The 22,106-nt window shown below is 44.5% G+C and overlaps 1 protein-coding gene across 6 annotated transcripts in view; it reads right to left on the minus strand.

The window, feature by feature from the left end:
* Positions 1 to 7,018: 7,018 nt before the first annotated feature.
* Positions 7,019 to 22,106, minus strand: part of LOC139262325 (lysophosphatidylserine lipase ABHD12-like) — a 41,462-nt gene continuing 26,374 nt past the window's right edge. For 4 of the 6 annotated variants that reach the window (XM_070877497.1, XM_070877495.1, XM_070877494.1 and 1 more), the window contains 2 exons: positions 19,170 to 19,248; positions 7,019 to 8,442 (listed from right to left, as the gene is read on the minus strand). In XM_070877497.1, coding sequence (XP_070733598.1) covers positions 8,263 to 8,442; positions 19,170 to 19,248 — 259 coding nt within the window. In that variant the 3' untranslated portion in view covers positions 7,019 to 8,262. Of the gene's footprint in view, positions 8,443 to 16,272; positions 16,398 to 19,169; positions 19,249 to 22,106 lie in introns of those variants that run through there. The other 2 variants (XM_070877496.1, XM_070877500.1) reach the window with 2 other exon arrangements.

Raw genomic sequence — 22,106 nt, forward strand, 5'->3', positions numbered from 1 at the left:
TATCCCATTCCAATTAAACCCGCTTGCAGAGCTTGCATGTTCTACCACGTTGTAGAGGCAAATGAACATATTCTGAGCTTGAGCACAGCCAATTCGGCCTGTTTTTCCCATCTACCCGGGTTACATCTCTAGTGTTCATTGTATCCAACTAAATTTTCTCAGGCATGATTGGTTAATACCATACTATCTCAAACAGGGTGATGTAAATGACATTCGTGCCACCGGGTACACCTGTACCAACCTTCTGACTTGGCACAGAGTCTTAGTAAGTTGATAAATGGACATGGCCCTCATGTCTCAATCAGTTACCCAGAAAAAAAGCTGTCCCTCCAATATGCTGCAGGTTTCCTTGGGCTTGTTCCACTAACCAAGATCCATACATTACTTCTGGCCCTTTCCTTGAAGACAATTTGTTCCCCTTCTTTAATCTGGTTTACCCCCTTTTTAGCATTAAATCAGTTGCAACATATTAATCAGGCCTCACCGCCTTCTGTTATGATTCTCCCCAATAGTCTCGCCACCATTCTTGTCCAGGTACGATCAAGCCCATCACTCTCCCTGAATTCAGTGCAGGTTGTACTGGCCCTCTGCCAAAATCCCTTGATCATTCTCCCATGTAGCCGCGCTGTTTTAGGCTTGCACCACCCAGGTAGTCCCACGTTGGTCAGATTCAATATTACAGGTACCACTTTGTGATGCACATCATGGTTTAATATCATCTGAGTTGAGATTACCATTAGCCCATTTGTTGGCCCTGGGATATGTTTATGACAAACAATTCCCTTTTTCCACAAATCTGTTCATTCATTGGAGAAGGAGCCTTTGGGTGTCTTTTTTTGAACTCTACTGCTTGCACAACCGCGCTCCCGTCCTTGCACCCCTTGATATAATGGACAGTTACAATGGTATGATTACCATGCCACTGGAAATGTACTCCTATCCTATACCCTCGCTGTCTTCCCTTTTCTCCTTTTTATTGAGTCATAACTATCCATTATTCCTTAAACCAGTTTCAATTTCTGATCGCCGTACATGCCAAGTGCACCTCCAATTACCTTTTTTAAATGTGGTGAGGGTTTCTGCCTCTATCACCTTTTCAGGCCGTGAGTTCCAGACCCCCACCACCCTCTGGGTGAAGAGATCTTCCCCAAACCCGCCCCCCCTCCTCTATATTGTCATCTTTTCATGTATCCTGCTGGGTATTGTCACCATCACACCTACTGTCAGTTTATTCCGTTGCTTTCTCAGTCAATAGTCTAATTCATAATACGCGCGAGTCACTAAAACGAGGGCTTTATCCTCTTTTTGTTTCGTTCCTGATTCCCACCACTTCCTTTGTTCCATGGGTGGGCCGTCTGGTTTCCAATTTTGTTTAATCATTGTTTCAATTAGTTTTCGATTTTTATCTGCTAGGTACCATGTCAGAGACCCCTCTGGTCTCCACTCGACTTTCTCACTTCCCATGGCTATATGTTGTCAGCAGTACATCTCTTACTTACTCCTCACGAGTGAGATCAATATTTGCAACCCTCTTGGTTATCAGTGGTACGTCCCTTATTTACTCCTCACGAGTGAGATCAATATTTGCAACCCTTTTGGTTATCAGTGGTATGTCCCTTACTTACTCCTCACGAGTGAGATCGATATTTGCAACCCTTTTGGTTGTCAGCAGTACGTCCCTTACTTACTCGCCCTGAGTGAGACTGATACTTGCAACATATACCAATTATCAATCGCAATATTACACAGACACACTTTTATATAACCAATCGCAATTGTTTTACCTGAGATCTTCTGCTGACTACTTAAAGTCTTGGCCAGGCCTGCAGATTCGGATCTCTCAGGCAGCTGACACCAGACAGATTTCTGCTTTTGTCCTAACTGTGCATGGTAATTAAAATGTACTCACGCCTTTGACACGGCTTCCATTTGACGGTGCCCGCCGCCCACTTGAGATCCTGCTGACTACGTCAATTGAAGTGGAGTATTTAAAATACACTCAACACCAGGTCTGCGTTCGAAAGTTCAAGTAGTCTTTATTTTGCACCAGTGGGGAGGTGACCTTCTCTGGGTCTAACCGGGTCACTGTCCAATGATACGTAAGTTTCAACAGTTTTTTATACACTTAAAGGTACATGCTCAACCTCACGAACGTTTGGCACCATTTGATTCATTCAAAAGCCCACATGCACAGTGGCTGATTGGTTACCTATTTTTATGCCTAGCTCGTGTAACATTCAAAGTTCACCTGAAGTTTGTGGTTTGTACATTTGAAGTGTTACTGCTTCTTAGACTAGCCGTTTACCAACCACATCCCATGCTTGCGCTTCGGACGTTATTTCAGGGGACTTACTTTACCTAAAGCCTGCCTGTGGTTTATTTGTACATGCTGCTTCAGCCGTTTCAGCTAGTTTGCAGGTTGCATTGTTAACCCCTTAATTCCTGAAGGACGCAATGTCTCACTTCACTGCCATATGGAACAGTGGAAGAAAACAACATTGATCCATTTAAGCGGAACCTTGATGCATATATGAGGGAGAAGGGCATATAGAGGGATATTGGGAAGGATGGGAAGAGGTAAATAGAGTGTGAGGAAGTGCGTAAGGAGCATAAACCCAGCATAGATCAGTTGGGGCGGGGGGGGGGGAGGTGGAGGAATGGCCCATGGCTTTAGATTCTGTGTAACAAGAATATTAATGTTAAGTCTATCCTGCATCTTTATTTTATGAAACAATATTCACACCATAACTTGAACAAATGTATGCTTTACCTGTACTTCTTCACAAGACCCTGAAGAATGGACCAAAATAAATCCTCAAAAATATCATTATCTGAGAAATTTTCCAGTGACCAAATTATTATTTAGAATGCCAAAGAAATATGGACTGTGGAACTTAACTAACGTAGAATTGAAGATTCTTCCTCCTAACAAATCAAAGGACAACTGATACTCCAGAACGAGTTCCTAAATGCATTCCTTCATGGCAACTACAAATAAAAATGTAAAGGTGTGGAACGTTTTGACTGAACTTTTCTATTTCAACCAAATAAAACATTATTATAATTTAATATTTCAGAGTGCCTATAATTGTTTGCAATTTACAATGGAAAAATATTTAACAATCACATTAAATTTTATAGCACACTGATAAACAAGATGTATTTTAAACTTCTTACAAAAACACTTCGCATTTTTACTAAGTGCAGTTTCAGTTTCTAAACTAGCAAAATGTCTACACTTTATTTAAAAGGATTCTGATGGCATTTCCTTTTACTTGCCAGACATTGTCTGATTAATTTATCTTCCTTTACAGCCTCCTGCAGCTCCTTTTCCTCCAAGACATACATCACGTGAAGTGAGCTTCTCATTGGGAAGCTCATAGTGTAGCCCTCAGATTCTAGCTCAATAATTCTTTTGAAATACAATGCTTTCCATGGCTAGTGCAGAATGTAGGGGAAGGTTTCCAATACATGTAGAAAGTGTCAAAATATTGACAAAAGTTTCCACAAGCAATTTCAATTCAGCAGTGGCCCTTTAACCAAATACTTTGACCTTGATAAACATACTAGTAAATTGTGATTTTTAATCAGTGGCGAACATTCTCAAGAGCAGATGGGAAGGTGGATGTAGTGCAATTTAGGATGGGTGAGGTCATCCTGTCCTAACACTGTCATTTGCATATGGGTGGGTGGATGCTTCTTCTGTGCACAAATATCCATCAGAATTTACACAGCGGTTCTTCAGCAGTGGAACCTCAGCATAAATTTGCCCCAACATAAATTCCTACCCCCTCAAAATGCATTATTCTGCCATCCTTTTGGACATGTGTGGCTTTTAATAGCCAAAACAATGTCCCCACCCCCGAAGAATATGCCACAAATTAGCTACATTGAAGTTGAAATTGCCATCTTTCAGCCATCTCCCAGCACATTACCTTTCCATGGCCCTACTGTTCACACGAAGGAGAAATAAAAGATCAATATTTATTTGGTATCATTTTGGAACAGAAGAAACATAGAAATTTACAGCGCAGGAGGCGGCCATTTTGGCCCATCGTGTCTGCGCTGGGCGACAAAGAGCCGCACGGCCCTTCCTCAGCAGCCCTAATGGTGACATACAAACCCATGAACAATGACAGAAAGGCAAAGAGCACCCAGCCCGCCCCACACCACTGCAACATCCCTTACACTAAAAACATCTACACTCTACCCCAACCGGAGCCATGTGATCTCCTGGGAGAGGCAAAAACCAGATACTTTATATGCTCTAAGCCCTGGGTGACCATATAAGGTGTGCTTTGTATTCAAGAACGGTTATTTGGGGGAAGACAAGAGAGTTGCTGGCACCATTCAATTTCATCTCCACATGAGTTGTCATCTTCAGGAGAGGAGAGGACATTATTATGAGACAAAATAATGGTCTTCCTCAAAAGATAATTTTGGATACTAATATCAAAGAAAAGACTTGCATTTATATAGCGCCTTTCACAACCACCAAACATCTCAAAGCGCTTTACAGCCAATGAAATACTTTTGGAGTGAAGTCACTGTTGTAATATTGTAGTGAGTGGTCATCAAAATCCATGGCGCAGCCTTCGACAATGTAGACCATTTTCCATACCTCGGGAACCTATCAACAAGAGCAGACATCGATGACGAGGTCCAATACCATCTCCAGTGTGCCAGCACAGCCTTCGGTCGCCTGAGGAAGAGAGTGTTTGAAGACCAGGATCTCAAATCTGGCACCAAGCTTATGGTCTACAGGGCAGTAGTGATACCCACCCTTCTATATGGCTCAAAAATGTGGACCATCTATAGCAGACGTCTCAAAGCGTTGGAGAAGTACCACCAGCGCTGCTTCCGCAAATCCACTGGGAGGATAGACACACCAATGTCAGTGTTCTCGCTCAGGCATTGACTACGCTCGACCAGCTCTGCAAGGCGGGCCACATCGTATGCATGCCCAACACAAGACTCCCTAAGGAAGTGCTCTACTCGGAACTGTTACACAGCAAGCGAGCCTCAGGTGGGCAGAGGAAAGGTTTCAAGGACACCCCCAAAGCCACCTTGATAAAGTGCAACATCCACACGCGCACCTAGGAATCTCTGGCCCAAGAGCGCCCTAAGTGGAGAAAGAGCATCCGAGAGGGTGCTGAGCACCTCGAGTCTCATCGCCGAGAGCATGCAGAAATCGTGCAGACAGCGGAAGGAGCGTGTGGCAAACCAGGCTCCCCACCCACCCTTTCCTTCAATCACTGTCTGCCCCACCTGTGACAGAGACTGTAATTCCCGCATTAGACTGTACAGCTACCTGAGAACTAACTTTTAGAGTGGAAGCAAGTCTTCCTCGATTTCAAGGGACTGCCTATGATAATGAATGTGGGAAACACAGCAGCCAACTTACGCACAGCGAATTCGCACAAACACAATGTGATAATGACCAGATAATGTTTTTTTGTTATGTTGATTGAGGGATAAATATTGGCCAGGACACTGGGGATAACTCATCCGCTCTTCTTCCAAATATGCCATGGGATCTTTTACGTCCACCTGAGAGAGCAGACGGAGCCTTGGTTTAATGTCTCATCTGAAAGGCGGCAACTCCGACAGCGCAGCACTCCCTCAGCACTGCACTAGAGTGTCAGCCTAGATTTCTATGCTCAAGTTCCTGGAATGGAACTTGAACCCACAACCTTCTGACTCAGAGGCGAGTGTACTACCCACTGAGCCACAGCTGACACTGAGAGTGAAGGACTGAGCAAGTCTGAGGGCTTGTTGAGCATCTGCTAGTTCCAACACTCTGCTGTGTGCACTTTTGTTCTTGGTTTACTATTGTTTTGGGTTCAGAAAACTAGATCGGTAATAAGTTTCAACACTGGAAAACTGCAATTGTCTCAAAATAGTACTTATCATGCAGCAAATTTCACCTTCAGTTTGAATGTAACCCAGTCCAATGGGATGAAATTATTTTCTGAGAGCTACAAGGGCTTTAACCCCATCGGAGCAGGCTGGGGAGCGGAAGGAGCAGCATAGAGGCAGCACATGCTGGAACAGGAGAGCAACGGCAGTGAAGAGTGAAGTCATCAAGGTCCAGGTCGGTGATTGAAGCATGGGCAGGTACAGCAGGAGCGGCGAGGTCGGGGCGAAGCAGCGGCGAGAGATTGTACAGCGATGTGATCGGAGCCCAGGAGAGGCGAGGGCCCAGGGGCAGCATGGGCCAGCCCACACTGCACTAGATCCGTGCAGCAGAGCTGGTCTCCAGTCATCTTGCCACTGGACCAAGACCTAGCTCTGTCAAGCCCATGTGGTGGCTGGTGTGCAACGGTCACCACACGTTAAAAAAATCCAAGCACAGGCATCTTCCACCCTTCAAGATTTAGTTCAGACCTGGAATTTTAGGTCCATCATTAAAACACCTATGCACTTTTTGACGTGGAAGCAAGTCATCCTCGATTCGAGGGACTGCCTATGATAATGATATGATGATGATGAAACAAAATTATTTTGGGCACTATCAACCAAATCTAAATCAAACCTAAAAGGTTGAGCTCATAGCACAAAAATGCCTTTGAATTGACACTCTCACTTAGATGCCATAAAGGCAGCTGATATGAGAAAATGTGCAATAGACGGTGGTCTTCTAATGTTTGGGTTAAGGCATAATGTTAAAGTCCAGTTTCTTAGTTATCTTGGTGAGGCACTGGCAATCCCACCCCCACTTCTCCATTTCAGACAGGACAAATTTGGGAATTTCCTGTGACTTTGCTAAGGGAAGAAGAACTCCCTCAGCATCATACTAAAGCATCAGCATGATTAACTATTCATGTTCTAGCATGGGACTTAAACTCAGAACTGAGTGCGATCTACCAACTGAGCCAGTTTGAGACATAAAACAAAAGCAAGTACTCCTTTACTATTTTAGCAATTGTATTCTTCCTACAGTATTACAAGCTTTTTCCTGGATTTGAATTGTTTTTTATGGATACAATAACAGAAAATAATATTTTCTTTCACAATGTTGAAAAGTAAGTAGAATGTGACTTTATTAACTTGTGATGCAATGATATAAGATAATAAAATAACCTGCATGCTTAGTTGCCTATATTGCTCCATTTCTGCTAATGTTTTTGCTGTCCTCTTTGTTACCATTCTTCAAATCTGAGCCTAGGCAGTAAATGGTTACAGTGCCAAGGGATCTTTTACATCCATCTGAGAGAGCAGATGGGGCATCGGTTTAACATCTCATCCGAAAGACGGCACCTCCGACAGCGCAGCACTCCACTGGAGTGTCAGCCTAGATTTATGTGCTCATGTACCTGGAATGGGACTTGAACCCACAACCTTCTGACTCAGAGGCGGATGTGCTACCCACTGAGCCACAGCTGAAAGAACAAAAACCTGAAGTACAGAACTCATTTCACCTTTATTGTGACTGTTTTGATCTCCGAGACTATTTTTATAAACAGTTAAACCATTTTCCAATGTCTCCTTAAACTCCCCATCCCTGAAATTTTAACTAGATGTATCTTTTGTAAATCCTTTGGTCAAAATGAGGAATGGAACACTTTTTCATATCATGCACTCAGTGTAATCAGCTTCTCCCACATGAGGTACAGCATGACCAAATGCACAGTTCGGGCACTCTGCCCCAACAACGTGCCTGAACCCAATGTTAGAAGAGCACCTCTATTGCACCAATGTGAATTTGCTATCTTTGACAACAGACTCTTTATGGCTTCTCGAGTGTGGCATTGCCAAATGACTGCCAATTGATGGTAAACTGTAAGCAATCTTTGCTGCGGATGCATACCTATCAGCAAGAGTTGAGACATAAAAAAAATGATTGATAGAGAATCCTTACACAAAGGATTTTCATCCCATGAGTCTGGTCTGCATTTAAATCCAGTTCCCAGAGAAAAAAGGTAATTAAATTCTTGGACTGCTCAGTTGCATGTTTATTTTTAACTCTGATTTAAATTTAGTACCAATAACCATTGTAAACTGTTGCAATAAACTGCAGCAAGATTGGAGAGAAATTATTGTGTAGGTTTGGTCTTTGTTTTGAAATGCAACCTCTGGAAATAAAATGAATCCTGTTTATTGAAGTTAAATATTGCCTGAACAATTGCAGTTACCAACATTACAACTTGATCAAGTGAATATTATAGATAGTGATTCAAGATGTGTTCTGTTAGAACCCTACTTATATTCTTCCCACTTTTCTGTGCAAGAATTAGTTACTGTTCTACATATAAAAAAACTTCAATATAGCTTTTGTATTTCAGCTTTACTGCAAACAAATGACGGTACACAATTATTTAGAGCTAGTGAAAAGAGCAGTCTCAATAAGTGCAAAATAGATTTGTAATGTATACAACAGAATTGTACTGTGCCATTGTCCATATCGGAGTTCAATATCTGCACGTGGTCTCGACAAACTCTCTGAAATAAAGAAAAACAAAATCTGATCATTCAAATGCAGTCTTTGAAACCTGCAACCAACAATATGCACCACTTAAATTTAAAGTACAAAATTTTATACTGAATCCTGTTCTATTTATTCAAATGTCTAGTATTACAGCCTCATCACACAGGAAACATTGAACCAGTAAATACATAATCCTATTCTCTGTTTTGTGAACTTTAATGTTCATCATTCTGAGTTGCTTTTTTAAATTTTACATTTTAAGAATCAATCAGTAACTATGGAAGTCCAGTCAGTATTTATATCTAACTAAGATACAAGTACATAACTAGTTATCAACATTATTTGCAGGAATAGCATACCCAGTTTGTTTTGCTCTGTGCTATATTTGTGTGGGTGTTCACCCTACGGATTCTCACGCTTACTTCAGGTGCCCAGCTACTAATGTATGCATTAAAGGCAGTGTTATATATGTAAACTTGTATTTATTCTGTACAGCCACCAGAGGGCTCATCCCCTGGAGTCCCAAGAGATCCCATAATCCCTTGGGAACACAGGTATTTAAGGAGGCTTCACAGGTTGGAGAGGCACTCTGGAGACCGATAATAAAAGACTACGGTCACACTTTACTTTGAGCTCACAGTGTTCAGTCTGACTCTTTCGACATACACAACAACTGGCGACGAGATACAGATAGCGAACCCAAAGATGCAGAGAACAGTGGGCATCCTGGAGAAATTTTTTAGGGAGTTGATTGGGAAACTTTTGTGGAGCGACTCGGCCAATACATCGTGGCCAACGAGCTAGATGGGGAAGAGAACGCTGCCAAACGAAGGGCGACCCTCCTCACCGTCTGTGGGGCACCAACGTATGGCCTCATGAAGAATCTGCTCACTCCAGCGAAAGCCACAGAGAAATCATACGACGATTTGTGCACACTGGTCCAAGATCATTTGAACCTGAAGGAAAGCGTTCTGTTGGCGAGGTACCAGTTCTACACCGACAGAAGGTCTGAAGGCCAGTAAGTGGAGAGTTATGTCGTCGAGCTAAGACGCCTTGCAGGTCATTGCAAATTTGAAGGACATTTGGAGCACATGCTCAGTGACTTTTTCGTACTTGGCATTGGCCACGAAACCATACTTCGCAAACTTTTGACTGTCGAGACCCCAACCTTGAATAAGGCCACAGTGATAGCCCAGGCGTTCATTGCCACCAGTGACAATACGAAGCAAATCTCTCAGCACACAAGTGCTGCTACAAGTACTGTGAACAAAGTGATGTTGTTTTTGAATCGTAACGTACAGGGCAGGTCACACATACCTGCAGCTGCACGTCCACAGATGTCTCAGAGTCCACCATCAAGGGTGATGAATGCAAGGCCATTAACACCTTGTTGGCGCTGCGGGGGTGATCATCGTTTCCATTCATGCTGATTCAAAGAGTACATTTGCAAGGGCTGTGGAGCAATGGGACACCTCCAACGAATGTGCAGGTGAGCTGCAAAGCCTGTTAAACCTGCAAACCACCATGTTGCAGAGGACAGATCCACGGAGGATCACGACGAACCAGAGCCTCAGATAGAGGAGGCAGAGGTACCTGGGTTGCACACATTCACCACAAATTGTCCCCCAATAATGCTGAATGTTGAACTAAATGGACTCCGGGTGTCAATGGAGCTGGACACGGGCGCAAGCCAGTCCATCATGGGCAAAAAGACTTTCAAAAGGTTGTGGTGCAACAAGGCCTCAAGGCCAGTCTTAACTCCAGTTCGCACGAAACTAAGAACTTACGCGAAAGAACTGATTCCTGTAATCGGCAGTGCTACCTTAAAGGTCTCCTACGATGGAGCGGCGCACAAGCTACCACTCTGGGTGGTACCGGGCGATGGTCCCACGCTGCTCGGCAGGAGCTGGCTGGGAAAGATATGCTGGAACTGGAACGATGTCCGAGCACTATCGCCCGCTGACGACCACTTCGTGTGCTCAGGTCTTAAATAAATTTCCTTCGCTGTTCGAACCAGGCATCGGGAAATTCCAAGGAGCAAAAGTGCAGATCCACCTAATTCCGGGGGCGTGACCCATCCATCACAAAGCAAGAGCAGTACCGTACATGATGAGAGAAAGGGTAGAAATCAAGCTCGACCGGCTGCAAAGAGAGGGCATCATCTCCCCGATCGAGTTCAACGAGTGGGCCAGTCCTATCGTCCCAGTCCTCAAGGGAGACGGCACCGTCAGAATCTGTGGCGATTACAAAGTAACTATCAATCGTTTCTCTCTGCAGGACCAATACCCACTACCAAAGGCCGACGACCTCTTTGCAACGCTGGCGGGAGGAAAGACGTTTACGAAGCTGGATCTGACTTCAGCCTACATGACGCAGGAACTGGAGGAATCATCGAAGGCCCTCACCTGCATCAACACGCACAAAGGTCTTTTTGTTTATAACAGATACCCGCTTAGAATCCGATCGGCGGCGATGATATTCCAGAGAAACATGGAAAGCTTACTGAAGTCAGTCCCGCACACCGTGGTCTTTCACGACGACATCTTTGTCACAGGTCAGAACACAGTTGAGCATCTGCAGAACCTGGAGGAGGTTCTTAGTCGACTCAACCGCATGGGGCTCAGGTTAAAATGCTCGAAGTGCGTTTTCCTGGTGCCTGAAGTGGAGTTCCTGGGAAGGAGGATTTCAGCAGACAGCATCATGGCCACCAACGTGAAGACGGAGGCAATCGAGAACGCACCGAGGCCACAGAACATGACGGAGCTGCGGTCGTTTCAAGGACTCCTGAACTACTTTGGTAACTTCTTACCAGATCTCAGCACACTGTTAGAACCACTGTATGTCTTACTACGAAAAGGGGGCAAATGGTTTTGGGGCAAAAGCCAAGAAAATGCCTTTGTAAAAGCGAGAAAATTGTTATGCTCAAACAAATTGCTTGTGTTGTATGATCCATGTAATGTTTGGTACTATCATGTGATGCGTCGACATATGGCGTCGGGTTGTATTGCAGCAAGCTAATGATTTCAGGAAACTGCAACCAGTTGCTTATGCATCCAGGAGTCTGTCCATGGCTGAGAGAGCCGACAGCATGATTGAGAAAGAAGCGTTAGCGTGTGCCTATGTGTAAAGAAAATGCATCAATACCTGTTTGCGCTAAAATTCGAATTGGAAACTGACCATAAGCCACTTATATCCTTGTTTTCCGAGAGTAAAGGAATAAATACCAATGCATCGACCCGCATCCAGAGATGGGCGCTCACGTTGTCCACAGACAACTACGCCATCCGCCACAGGCCAGGCACAGAAAACTGCGCCAATGCTCTCAGTAGGTTGCCATTGCCCACCATGGGGTGGAAATGGCACAGCCCGCAGATCTAACCATGGTTATGGAAGCATTTGAGAGTGAGCAATCACTCGTCACCCAGCAGATCAAAATCTGGACAAGCCAGGACCACTTATTATCTCTAGTCAAAAGCTGTGTCCTTCATGGGAGCTGGTCCAGTGTCCCAGTGAAAATGCAGGAAGAGATAAAGCCGTTTCAGTGGCGCCAAGCTGAAACGTCTATACAGGCAGACTGCCTTCTGTGGGGCAATCGAGTAGTGGTCCCCAAGAAGGGCAGAGACACCTTCATCAATGACCTCCACAGTACCCACCCAGGCATCGTAATGATGAAAGCGATAGCCAGATCCCACGTGTGGTGGCCCGGTATCGATGCGGACTTAAGAGTCCTGCGTTCACAGATGTAATACATGCTCGCAGTTAAGCAATGTACCCAGGGAGGCGCCGCTAAGTTTATGGTCTTTGCCCTCCAAACCGTGGTCTAGGGTACACATCGACTATGCAGGCCCATTCATGGGTAAAATGTTCCTTGTGGTTGTAGACGCATACTCCAAGTGGATTGAATGTGAGATAATGTCGGCTAGCACATCTGCTGCCACTACTGAAAGCCTGTGGGCCATGTTTGCCACTCACGGCTTACCTGATGTTCTGTTGAGCGACAACGGACCATGTTTTCTCAGTGCTAAGGTCATGACCCGTAACGGGATCAAACATGTCATATCTGCCCTATTTAAACCAGCGTCCAATGGTCAGGCAGAGAGACAGTGCAAACCATCAAGCAAGGCTTGAAGAGGGTAACTGAAGGCTCACTGCAGACTCGCCTATCCCGAGTCCTGCTTAGCTACCGCACAAGACCGCACTCACTCACTGGGATCCCACCTGCTGAACTGCTCATGAAAAGAGCACTTAAGACAAGGCTCTCGTTAGTTCACCCTGATCTACATGAACAGGTAGAGAGCAGGCGGCTTCAACAACATGCATACCATAGCGCAAATGTGTCACGCGAGATTGAAGTCAATGATCCTGTATTTGTGTTAAATTATGGACAAGGTCCCAAGTGGCTTCCCGGCACTGTCGTGGCCAAAGAGAGGAGCAGGGTGTTTTGGGTCAAACTTTCAAATGGACTCATTCACCGGAAACACTTGGACCAAATCAAACTCAGATTCACGGACTACCCTGAGCAACCCACCTTGGACCCTACCTTTTTTGATCCCCCTACACACCAGTGGCAACCGACACCACGGTTGACCACGAAGCAGAACCCATCATCCACAGCAGCCCTGCAGGGTCCAACACACCAGGCAGTCCAGCAAGGCCAGCTGCACAGCAGCCCAGCAAGGGCCCAACAAATGATTCAACAACACCAGCTTTCACACCGAGATGATCAACCAGGGCAAGAACCCAGATCGACTCACATTGTAAATAGTTACCCTATTGACTTTGGGGGGAATGCTGTTATATATGTGGACTTGTATTTACTCTGTACAGCCACCAGAGGGCTCATGCCCTGGAGTCCCAAGGGATCCCATAATGGGAGCACAGGTATTTAAGGCGGCTTCACAGGTTGGAGAGGCATTCTGGAGAATGGCAATAAAAGACTAAGGTCACACTTTATTTTGAGCTCACAGTGTTCAGTCTGACTCTTTCTCCATACACTACACCGGGGACCAGAGTCATGTACCATGGAGTGTAGCCACAAGCAGCCGACACACACGAGCTGCAGAGTAAGCTACCTCAGCAGGGCAATGGCATTGGTATCAATACCATGCCCCTGATCGGCTCCACCTCTCAGGAACCTGATGGCATCAACTGCCACGAACCTGAAGGAGCAGACTGTACTAAGGCGCAGTCCCCAGACCCCATCGCCACCAAGGCCATACCCATAAATGTAGGGTCACCCACCACAGTTCCCCCAAAGGAAACTGGCACCAGCCAGGATCCCAAACCAAATGACACCCAGGCCAGCAAGTCAGCAGTTCCCTGTGCACTGCTAGATGACAGCTCCTCAGGGAGCAGTAGAGATCCAAGGTGCAAAGAAAGGACAGGGAGCTCACAGGCATCTGTGAACCAGCCTGATGCTAGGGACCATGGTAACAGCCCCGAGAGCAGGCAACTCGAGCCAACCGGGTTCCCACTGCCAGCATCAGACACTGAGTCACCACCAGACTGCAGGGACACAACCCAGTCGCTCTGGAACTAGCTTGTCCTCACGCACCGGTCACTGCATCGATAAGGCATCTAACGTACTTGTTGCACTACGGAACCACCAAAATAAGCAAAACACATTTTCCTGAACTTGAATGTATGAATGCTAGGAGCCCCCACCATAATCAATGTGGGGGGGGAGGGGGGGGATGGAGAATGGAGTGGTCAGGGACACACACACACACAAACAGCAACCACTCACCCAAGATTGAAATGACCTGCCAAACGTCAACCAGACAGAGCTCACATAGAGCTAAGCCCAGAGTACAGTCAATGCAGAGGTGATTTGCACTAAAGGCTCAGGGGAGAGTGATGTCATGTATCCCACTGTTGGTACTATCACAAGGTGTGCCACCAGAGGGCACAGCAGTGGAAGACTTGTAGGTTACCTGTACAGGTGTGCCTGGCCTAGTATAAAAGACAGGCCACCAGGGGTGATCCTCACTCTGGAGTTAACAAATAAAGGACAACGGTCACTACACTTCAAGTACAACACATTGCCTCGTGGAGTCGTTATTAGAGCATCGAAGGACACAACACAATCAACGTCCGTTCCGAGATCAAGCAGGGCTGCATCATCGCGCCAACCCTCTTCTCGATCTACCTCGCTGCAATGCTCCACTTCACACTCAACAAGCTGGAGTGGAACTAAACTATAGAACCAGTGGGAACCTGTTCAACCTTTGTCGGCTCCAGGCTAGATCCAAGGTCGCCCCACCTTCTGTCATTGAACTATTCCATGGTGTATCAATTCACATACATTAACATCGCACTAAGGTTACTCCGTCCTATTGATTCAATTTTGTGTTTGGATTAACTTAATTAACCCCAAGAACAATATTTCTGCAACCTAACTGATTTGCAGAACAAAACATCCTGGCCTGTTTCTTGCATAATACAAGGCTGTGATCCCATCTGGTCAGCTTCCATTTTAATTCTACCTTTGTTAACAGTAAAGAAATAAAATTATTTTCCCTATTTTACATAGGATGGAAAATGTGATTTTACATCAGGCACACTCTCATACAATGGATAAAGAGTAACTAGAACATTATTGGATCCCTGTTTCTTAAAAACATTTTTTCCAAAACCCCTTGACTTATTTTTAGTATGATACAATATCAATCTCCTCTAGAGGCATTTTAGCTTAACATAAATCACTCCTTGATAGAATTATTTCATGGAAAATAAAATAATTCTAATTAAATAAATTTGCAAACAGTTATATTGTTTCTGCCAATTACATTACGGTCTAGTAAGTGACACCAAAAATATGGTACATTTAGAAAACTATGATTTGCACTGAATGCTAAATTTAATATTACTAGTAGACTTTAAAAGCAATGAAACTGAGAAATATATTATTTATTTGACCTGAGCAGGTTGACAGACAGCAGCTTATATTTATAACAGGAGAAAACAAATTCAAGAGAGCTACCCTGGGACACTTGGGTATAGTGTTGGAAAGAAAGTTTACATTTTCAGGACTGAAGATCTCTGAAAGATAATCTACAAAATAATTTTGCTGCCTGCATCTTAACCATGGTCTATAGAGTAAAACAAATGAAAAGCTTTAATTAAGAAGAATTTTATATTTGAAAAAAGGATAAATGTCTTAACAAACTTGAAGGGAATAATGTTTTTTTGGGTGAAGAGTACTTTCTGTGGAGAGGACTCCTCACTACATGTAATTTTTAAAAAACTGTTCCATAATGTCAAAAAAGCAGCTTGCTGAATATCTGCAATATTGGGCCCCAGCTCCACAATTCTATGGATAATATAGAATCTTACAGCAAGGAGGCCATTCAGCCCATCATGCTTATGCAGGCTCTTTGAAAGAGATATCCAATTAGTCTCACTCCCCTGCTCTTTCCCCATAAACCTGCAATCTTTTCCTTTACACGTATATATCCTTTTGAAAGTTACTTTAGAATCTGCTGCCAGATACTGCATTCCAGATCGTAACAACTCACTGCATTAAAAAATTCTCATCTCCCACTGGTTGTTTTGCCAATTATCTTAAATTTGTGTCCTCTGGTTATCAACCCTTCTGCCAGGAAACAGTTTCTCCCTATCGACTCTATCAGAATCTTTAATCAATTTGAACAGCTCTATTAAATCTGTATTGAACCATCTCTTCTCGAAGGAGAACAATCCCAGCTTCTCTAGACTCTAAAATTTGCACTCCATCATCCTGCCACAAAAAAACTTCTTTGCACATCATATTTAAATATTAAATGACACTATTAGAAGCACTACAACATACATCTTCTGAATAATTAACTGAGGTAAAAGCTTACTTTAGAATAGCTGGTAATTGTGGGTCCTTGTAAATGTTGTTATGCCTGTACCCAAGTAACGCAGGAAATGCAAAAAATTTGATTTCTCTTTTCGTTATCTGTGAATCCAGTAGACTTTCATAGAGCTACATAAACAGATGGAAAAAATAATCGTCTCCAAATGTCTCATTCTTTTCTAATTGATTTGAAAATGCTTTTTCGGTAAGCATTTATTTCCTTTCCATCCTATTTTAATCCTTTCCTTTTAACTTGTGTTGCACTTGTAAAATATTAGAATTCAGTGTTCATCATAATGAATACATAACGATATACATGCTTTTTTGGGATGCAAGCGATGCTGACAAAGCCGTATTTATTGCCCAATCCTAGATGCTCTGAGAAGGTGGTGGTGGATTTTCTCCTTGAACCACTGGAGTCCATGTGATGATGGTGCTCTCACAATGGTGTTATGTAGGGAATTAAGATTGTAAAACATTTCGGGATGTCTTGAAAATGTGAAAAATGCTTTGTCAATACAAGTTGTTTTTTTTCCATAGAATCATAGAAATTTACAGTACAGATGGAGACCATTTTGGCCCATTGTGTCCACGTCGGCCGAAAAAGGGCTATCCAGTGTAATCCCACTTTCCAGCTCTTGGTCCGTAGCCTTGTAGCTCATGGAACTTCAAGTGCACATCAAAGTACTTTTTAAAATGTGGTGAGGGTTTCTACCTCTACCACCCTTTCAGACAGTGAATTCCAGACGGCCACCAATCTCTGGGTGAAGACATTTCCCCTCAAATCGCCTCTAAATCTCCTACCAATTACTTTAAATTTATGCCCCCTGGTTGTTGACCCCTCTGTTAAGGGAAATAGGTTCTTCCTATCCACTCTATCTAGGCCCCTCATAATTTTATACACCTCAACAAGGTCTCCCCTCAGCCTCCTCTGTTCCAAAGCAAACAAACCCAGCCTATCCAATCTTTCCTCATAGCTAAAATTCTCCAGTTCAGGCAACATCCTCGTAAATCTCCTCTGTACCCTCTCTAGTGCAATCACATCTTTCCTGTAATGTGGTGACCAGAACCGCTTGCAGCACGCTAGCTGTGGCCTAACTAGTTCAAGCATAACCTCCCTGCTCTTGTATTCTCATCGTCGTCATAGGCGGTCCCTCGTATCGAGGATGATTTGCTTCTACGCCAAAAAGGCATGAGTTCACAGGTGTTTCAATGAAGGACCTAATATTCCAGGTCCCGAACTATATCTTGAAGGGTGAAAGATGCGTGTGCGTGGATTTTTTTTAATGTGTGGTGGTCATTGCACACCACCACCACACGGGCTTGACAGAGTTAGGTCTTGGTCCAGTGGCAAGGATTAACCAAGGTGACTGGAGACCAGCTCTGCTGCATGGACCTAGTGCGCACACATATTGCAGTGTGGGCTGACCTGTGCTGCCCCTGGGCCCTCGCCTCTTCTGTGCCCCGATCATGTTGCTCCACGATCACTCACCGCTCCTGCGCCCCAACCTCGCCACTCCTGCTGTACCTGCCCACACTCCAATCAGTGACCTGGACCTTGATAACATCCAATCCAGTCGCCCTCTTCACAGCCGTCGCTCTCCAGCACGCAAGACCATCAGCAGGAGGGGGGCATTAGAGGGAGCAATGTGCGACGGCCCGGCCAGGCCCAGAAATCGGCACGGCCCTGGCTTGCAAGACCATCAGCAGACCGGGGCCATTAGAGGAAGCAATGTGCAATGGCATGCCGCTGCAGGGAGCAGCGTGTGCTGCTGCAGGAGGGCAATGGCTGTGAAGAGGACGACTGGATTTGACATCGCCCAAATCCAGGTCGCTGATTGCAGTGCTGGCAGGTACAGCTGGTGAGGTCAAGGCGAAGGAGTAGCGAAAAATTGCACAGCGATGTGATCGGGGCTGAGGAGAGGCGCGAGTTCGGGGCCCAGAAGAGGCGCAGGCCATGGGGCAGCATGGGCCAGCCCACACTGCGATATTTGTGCATGCTAGGTCCATGCAGCAGAGCTGGTCTCCAGTCGTCTTGGTTAATCCTTCCACTGGACTAAGGCCTAGCTCTGTCAAGCCCATGTAGTGGCTGGTGTGCAACGGCTACCACACGTTGAAAAAATCCATTCATGGGCATCTTACATCCTTCAAGATGTAGTTCAGGACCTGGAATATTAGGTCCTTCGTTGAAACACTTGTGATCTCATCCCTTTTTGGCATGGAAGCAAGTCAACCTCGTTTCGAGGGACTGCCTATGATGATGACGATGTGCCTTGAAGTGGTATGCTCCATGCTGCTCCTTCGAAGGCCCCGACCTGCTGATGATCTTGTATTCTATGCCCCGGCTAATAAAGGCAAGTATTCCGTATGCCTTCTTAACCACCTTATCTACCTCGCCTGCTACCTTCAGGGATCTGTGGACATGCACTCCAAGGTCCCTTGGGGGGTGGGGGGGGGGTCAGGAATTTGGGCTGTGGGTGGGGTCAGGAACTTGGGCTGCGATGGGGCATGGACGTGCTGGGAGGGCGGGAGCATGGACTTGGGTTGGGGGGGGCATGAATTTGGGCGGGGGGGTAAGGAACTTTGGCTGGGATGGGGCAGGAACTTGGGCTGGGATCGGGCAGGAACTTGGGCTGGGATGGGGGAGCACTATCGTGTCTGGGGTCCAAAGTCAGAATGGCTCGAATTACACTTTGCAAAGTCACTCAGAACTCGGGCTGGACGGTTATAATTACACATGCCAGAGAAACTTCTGGGTGTGTCTTATCCTCCAAGAGGACCAATCAACAATCAGGTCATGTGATCATGGAGAGCCTATCAGAGACAATCAGTGCTTTTTGCTAATGCAAATAACTACATCCATAAATAATATAGTGAAAGAAGCTACTGCACCCGGTGTACCTTTTTGCCCAACTTAAATGGTATGATGTCATCATCTTCAGCATGCAGAATTAACACAGGGGTAGAAATTGACTTCAGACTAAAGCGAAAAAAGATATTTGACAAATTGAAATTAACCTGAGAAGCCGAATACACTCATAACAAATATCACGTGCACGAATTTACACAAGAATGTCCAATACTGTAATATGGGTCATATGTAAAATATAAGAAAAGGATTGGAGCAAAGGCACGTAAACGGAGTTAAGGTACTATCAGTCATGCAGTCATGATCTAATTGAATGGCGGTGCAGACTCAAGGGGCTGAATGACTTACTCCTGTTCCTAATGGTCCTAAAATGAATGTGTAAAGGGAATCAATACATCAGCACACAGAGAACACAGGGAATCACTACTTTAGCAGTTATGATGGCCTTATGATCGATATGCTTGCTACCACTTACAGCCTAGGCTAAGCCTTTTTGCACCACATTACCAGGCAGTTTCATGATAAATTTCAGAATTTTTCCTAGTCAATAAGTTCAATTAAATCATAGACTGCTACAGTCCTTTCGGCTTATCATATTTGTGCCTGCTCTTTGAAAGAGCTATCCCATTTGCCCCATTCCCCTGCCCTTTCCCCACAGCCATACAATTTTTTCCCCTTTAAGTATTTATCCAATTCCCTTTTCAAAGTTATTATTGATTTTGCTTCCACCACCCTTTCAGTCAATGTATTCCAGATCTTTGTGTAAAAGTTTTCCTCATATTGCCTCCTTTTGCCAATTATCTTAAATCTGTGCTCTCTGCTTATCGTCCCTTCTGCCACTGGAAACAGTTTCTCCTTATTTACAATAATCAAAACCCTTCATGATTTTGAACATCTCTATTAAATTTCACATTGACCTTCTCTGTTCCAAGGAGAACAATCCCAGCTTCTCTAATCTCTCACAGAATGGTTACAGGATGGAAGGCCAATCAGCCCGTTGAGCCCATGTCAGCTCTCTGCAAGAGCTCCTCAGTTAGTCGCACTGCCTCGCCCTTTCCTCGTGTTTTGTTCTTTCAGGTACTTATCCAACTCCAATTTTGAAAGCAGTGATCGAGTCTGCCTCCACCACCCTTTCAGGGAGTGCATTCAAGATCCTAACCATTCGCTGGGTAAAAAAAGTTTTTTTCTTATGTTGCCTTTGTTTTTTTTGTCAATCACCTTAAATCTGTGTTCTCTGGTTCTCGACCCTGCTGCCAATGGGAACAATTTCTCGCTATCTACTCTGCCCAGACTCCTCATGATTTTGAACAACTCTAACAAATCTCTTCTCAATCTTCTCTGCTCCAAGGAGAACAACCCCAGCTTCTCCAGTCTATCCACATAACTGTAATCCCTTATCCCTGGAACATTCTCATAAATCTTTTCTGCACTCTCTCTAAGGCTTTCACATACATCCTTCCTAAAGTGCTGTGCCCAGAATTGGACACAATACTCCTTTAGTTTATATTTCCTCTCCTCATTCTTTCTACCAAAATGTATCACTTTTCTGCATTAAATTTAATCTGCCACATGCCCGCCAGCAGCATGTCTATGTCCTCTTGAAGTCTATCTCTATCCTCCTCACAGCTCATTATACAGTACTTCCAAGTTTTGTTCATCTGCAAATTTAAAACTTGTACTCTGTACAACCACATCCAAGTCTTTAATATATATCAGTGGTCTGTAAGAGAAAATTAGCATTAGGGGTATAAGCAAAATAAGGTTTAAAGTGCCTGCTTCTACATTGGCTCAGCAAAAGGGGCAGAAGGTCTGTGGCTGACCTCACATTCTAACATATTCCAGCACCAAGGACCCAGAGGCCTCTGATTCAACACTGATGTACCAAAACACTAGATAACATTAAGGTACGTCCAGTCCGACAAGATAAGACTCTGTGAAAAGACTCTAAACAGACTTTTAGATGCTACATATGATTAGAAAATTCTAACCCAATGAGGTCATCCCAGTTAAGGTCTAAAAGTTGCCTTGAGATCTTGGTCTGTCAATCCAAAATATTACTAATAAGGTAACCCAATTAGAGATCGAGGGAGGTCATACCGGGGGACAAAGGGATCTATGAAATGTATAAATGATGTATAATTTTGCTATTCAGGGAACGTCTCCACTCACAGGCAGCTGTGATGAGAAGTGTTCCCGGACGTCCGTAATTAAAGATAGTTATACCTTGCCATCCGACTCCGTCTAATACTTCGAGGGCTGCTATGTGGGTTGGGACGAGCGTCGACCCTTTATATCAAAGGGCCCGCTTGTGGGAAGAGAAGCCTTCTCATTTTCCCCTTCAGGTCCTAGTCCTGACCCCTGGGGATGCCACTGTATACCTTCCTCCAGTCTGAAAAACAATCGTTCACCACGACTCTGTTTCCTGTCACTTAGCCAATTTCGTATCCATGCTGCCACTGTCTCTTTTACTCCATGGGCTTCAACTTTGTGGCGCTTTGTCAAACGCCTTTTGGAAATCCATATACACCATGTCAACCGCATTGCCCTCATTTGTCTTTAACAAATCCGTGCTGGCTTTCCTTAATTAATCCACACTTGTCCACATGACTGTTAATGTTGTCCCTGATTATTGTTTCTAAAAGCTTCCCCACTACAGAGGTTAAACTGACCGGCCTATAGTTGCTAGGTTTATCTTTACACCCTTTTTTAACATTTGCAATTCTACAGTCCTCTGGTACCACCCCCGATTCTAAGGAGGATTGGAAGATTATGGCCAGTACTGCTGCGATTTCTTCCTTCATTTACCTTAGCATCCTAAGATGCATCCTATCCGGTACTGGTGACTTATCTACTTTAAGTACAGCCAGCCTTTCTAGTATCTCGTCTTTATCAATTCTTATCATTACCATTATCTCCTCTACCTCCTCCTTAACTATGTCTATGGCAGCATTTTCTTCCTTGGTGAAGAC

This window comes from Pristiophorus japonicus, chromosome 4, assembly GCF_044704955.1.
Source record: "Pristiophorus japonicus isolate sPriJap1 chromosome 4, sPriJap1.hap1, whole genome shotgun sequence".
In the NCBI taxonomy this organism is placed as follows: Eukaryota; Metazoa; Chordata; class Chondrichthyes; family Pristiophoridae; genus Pristiophorus; species Pristiophorus japonicus.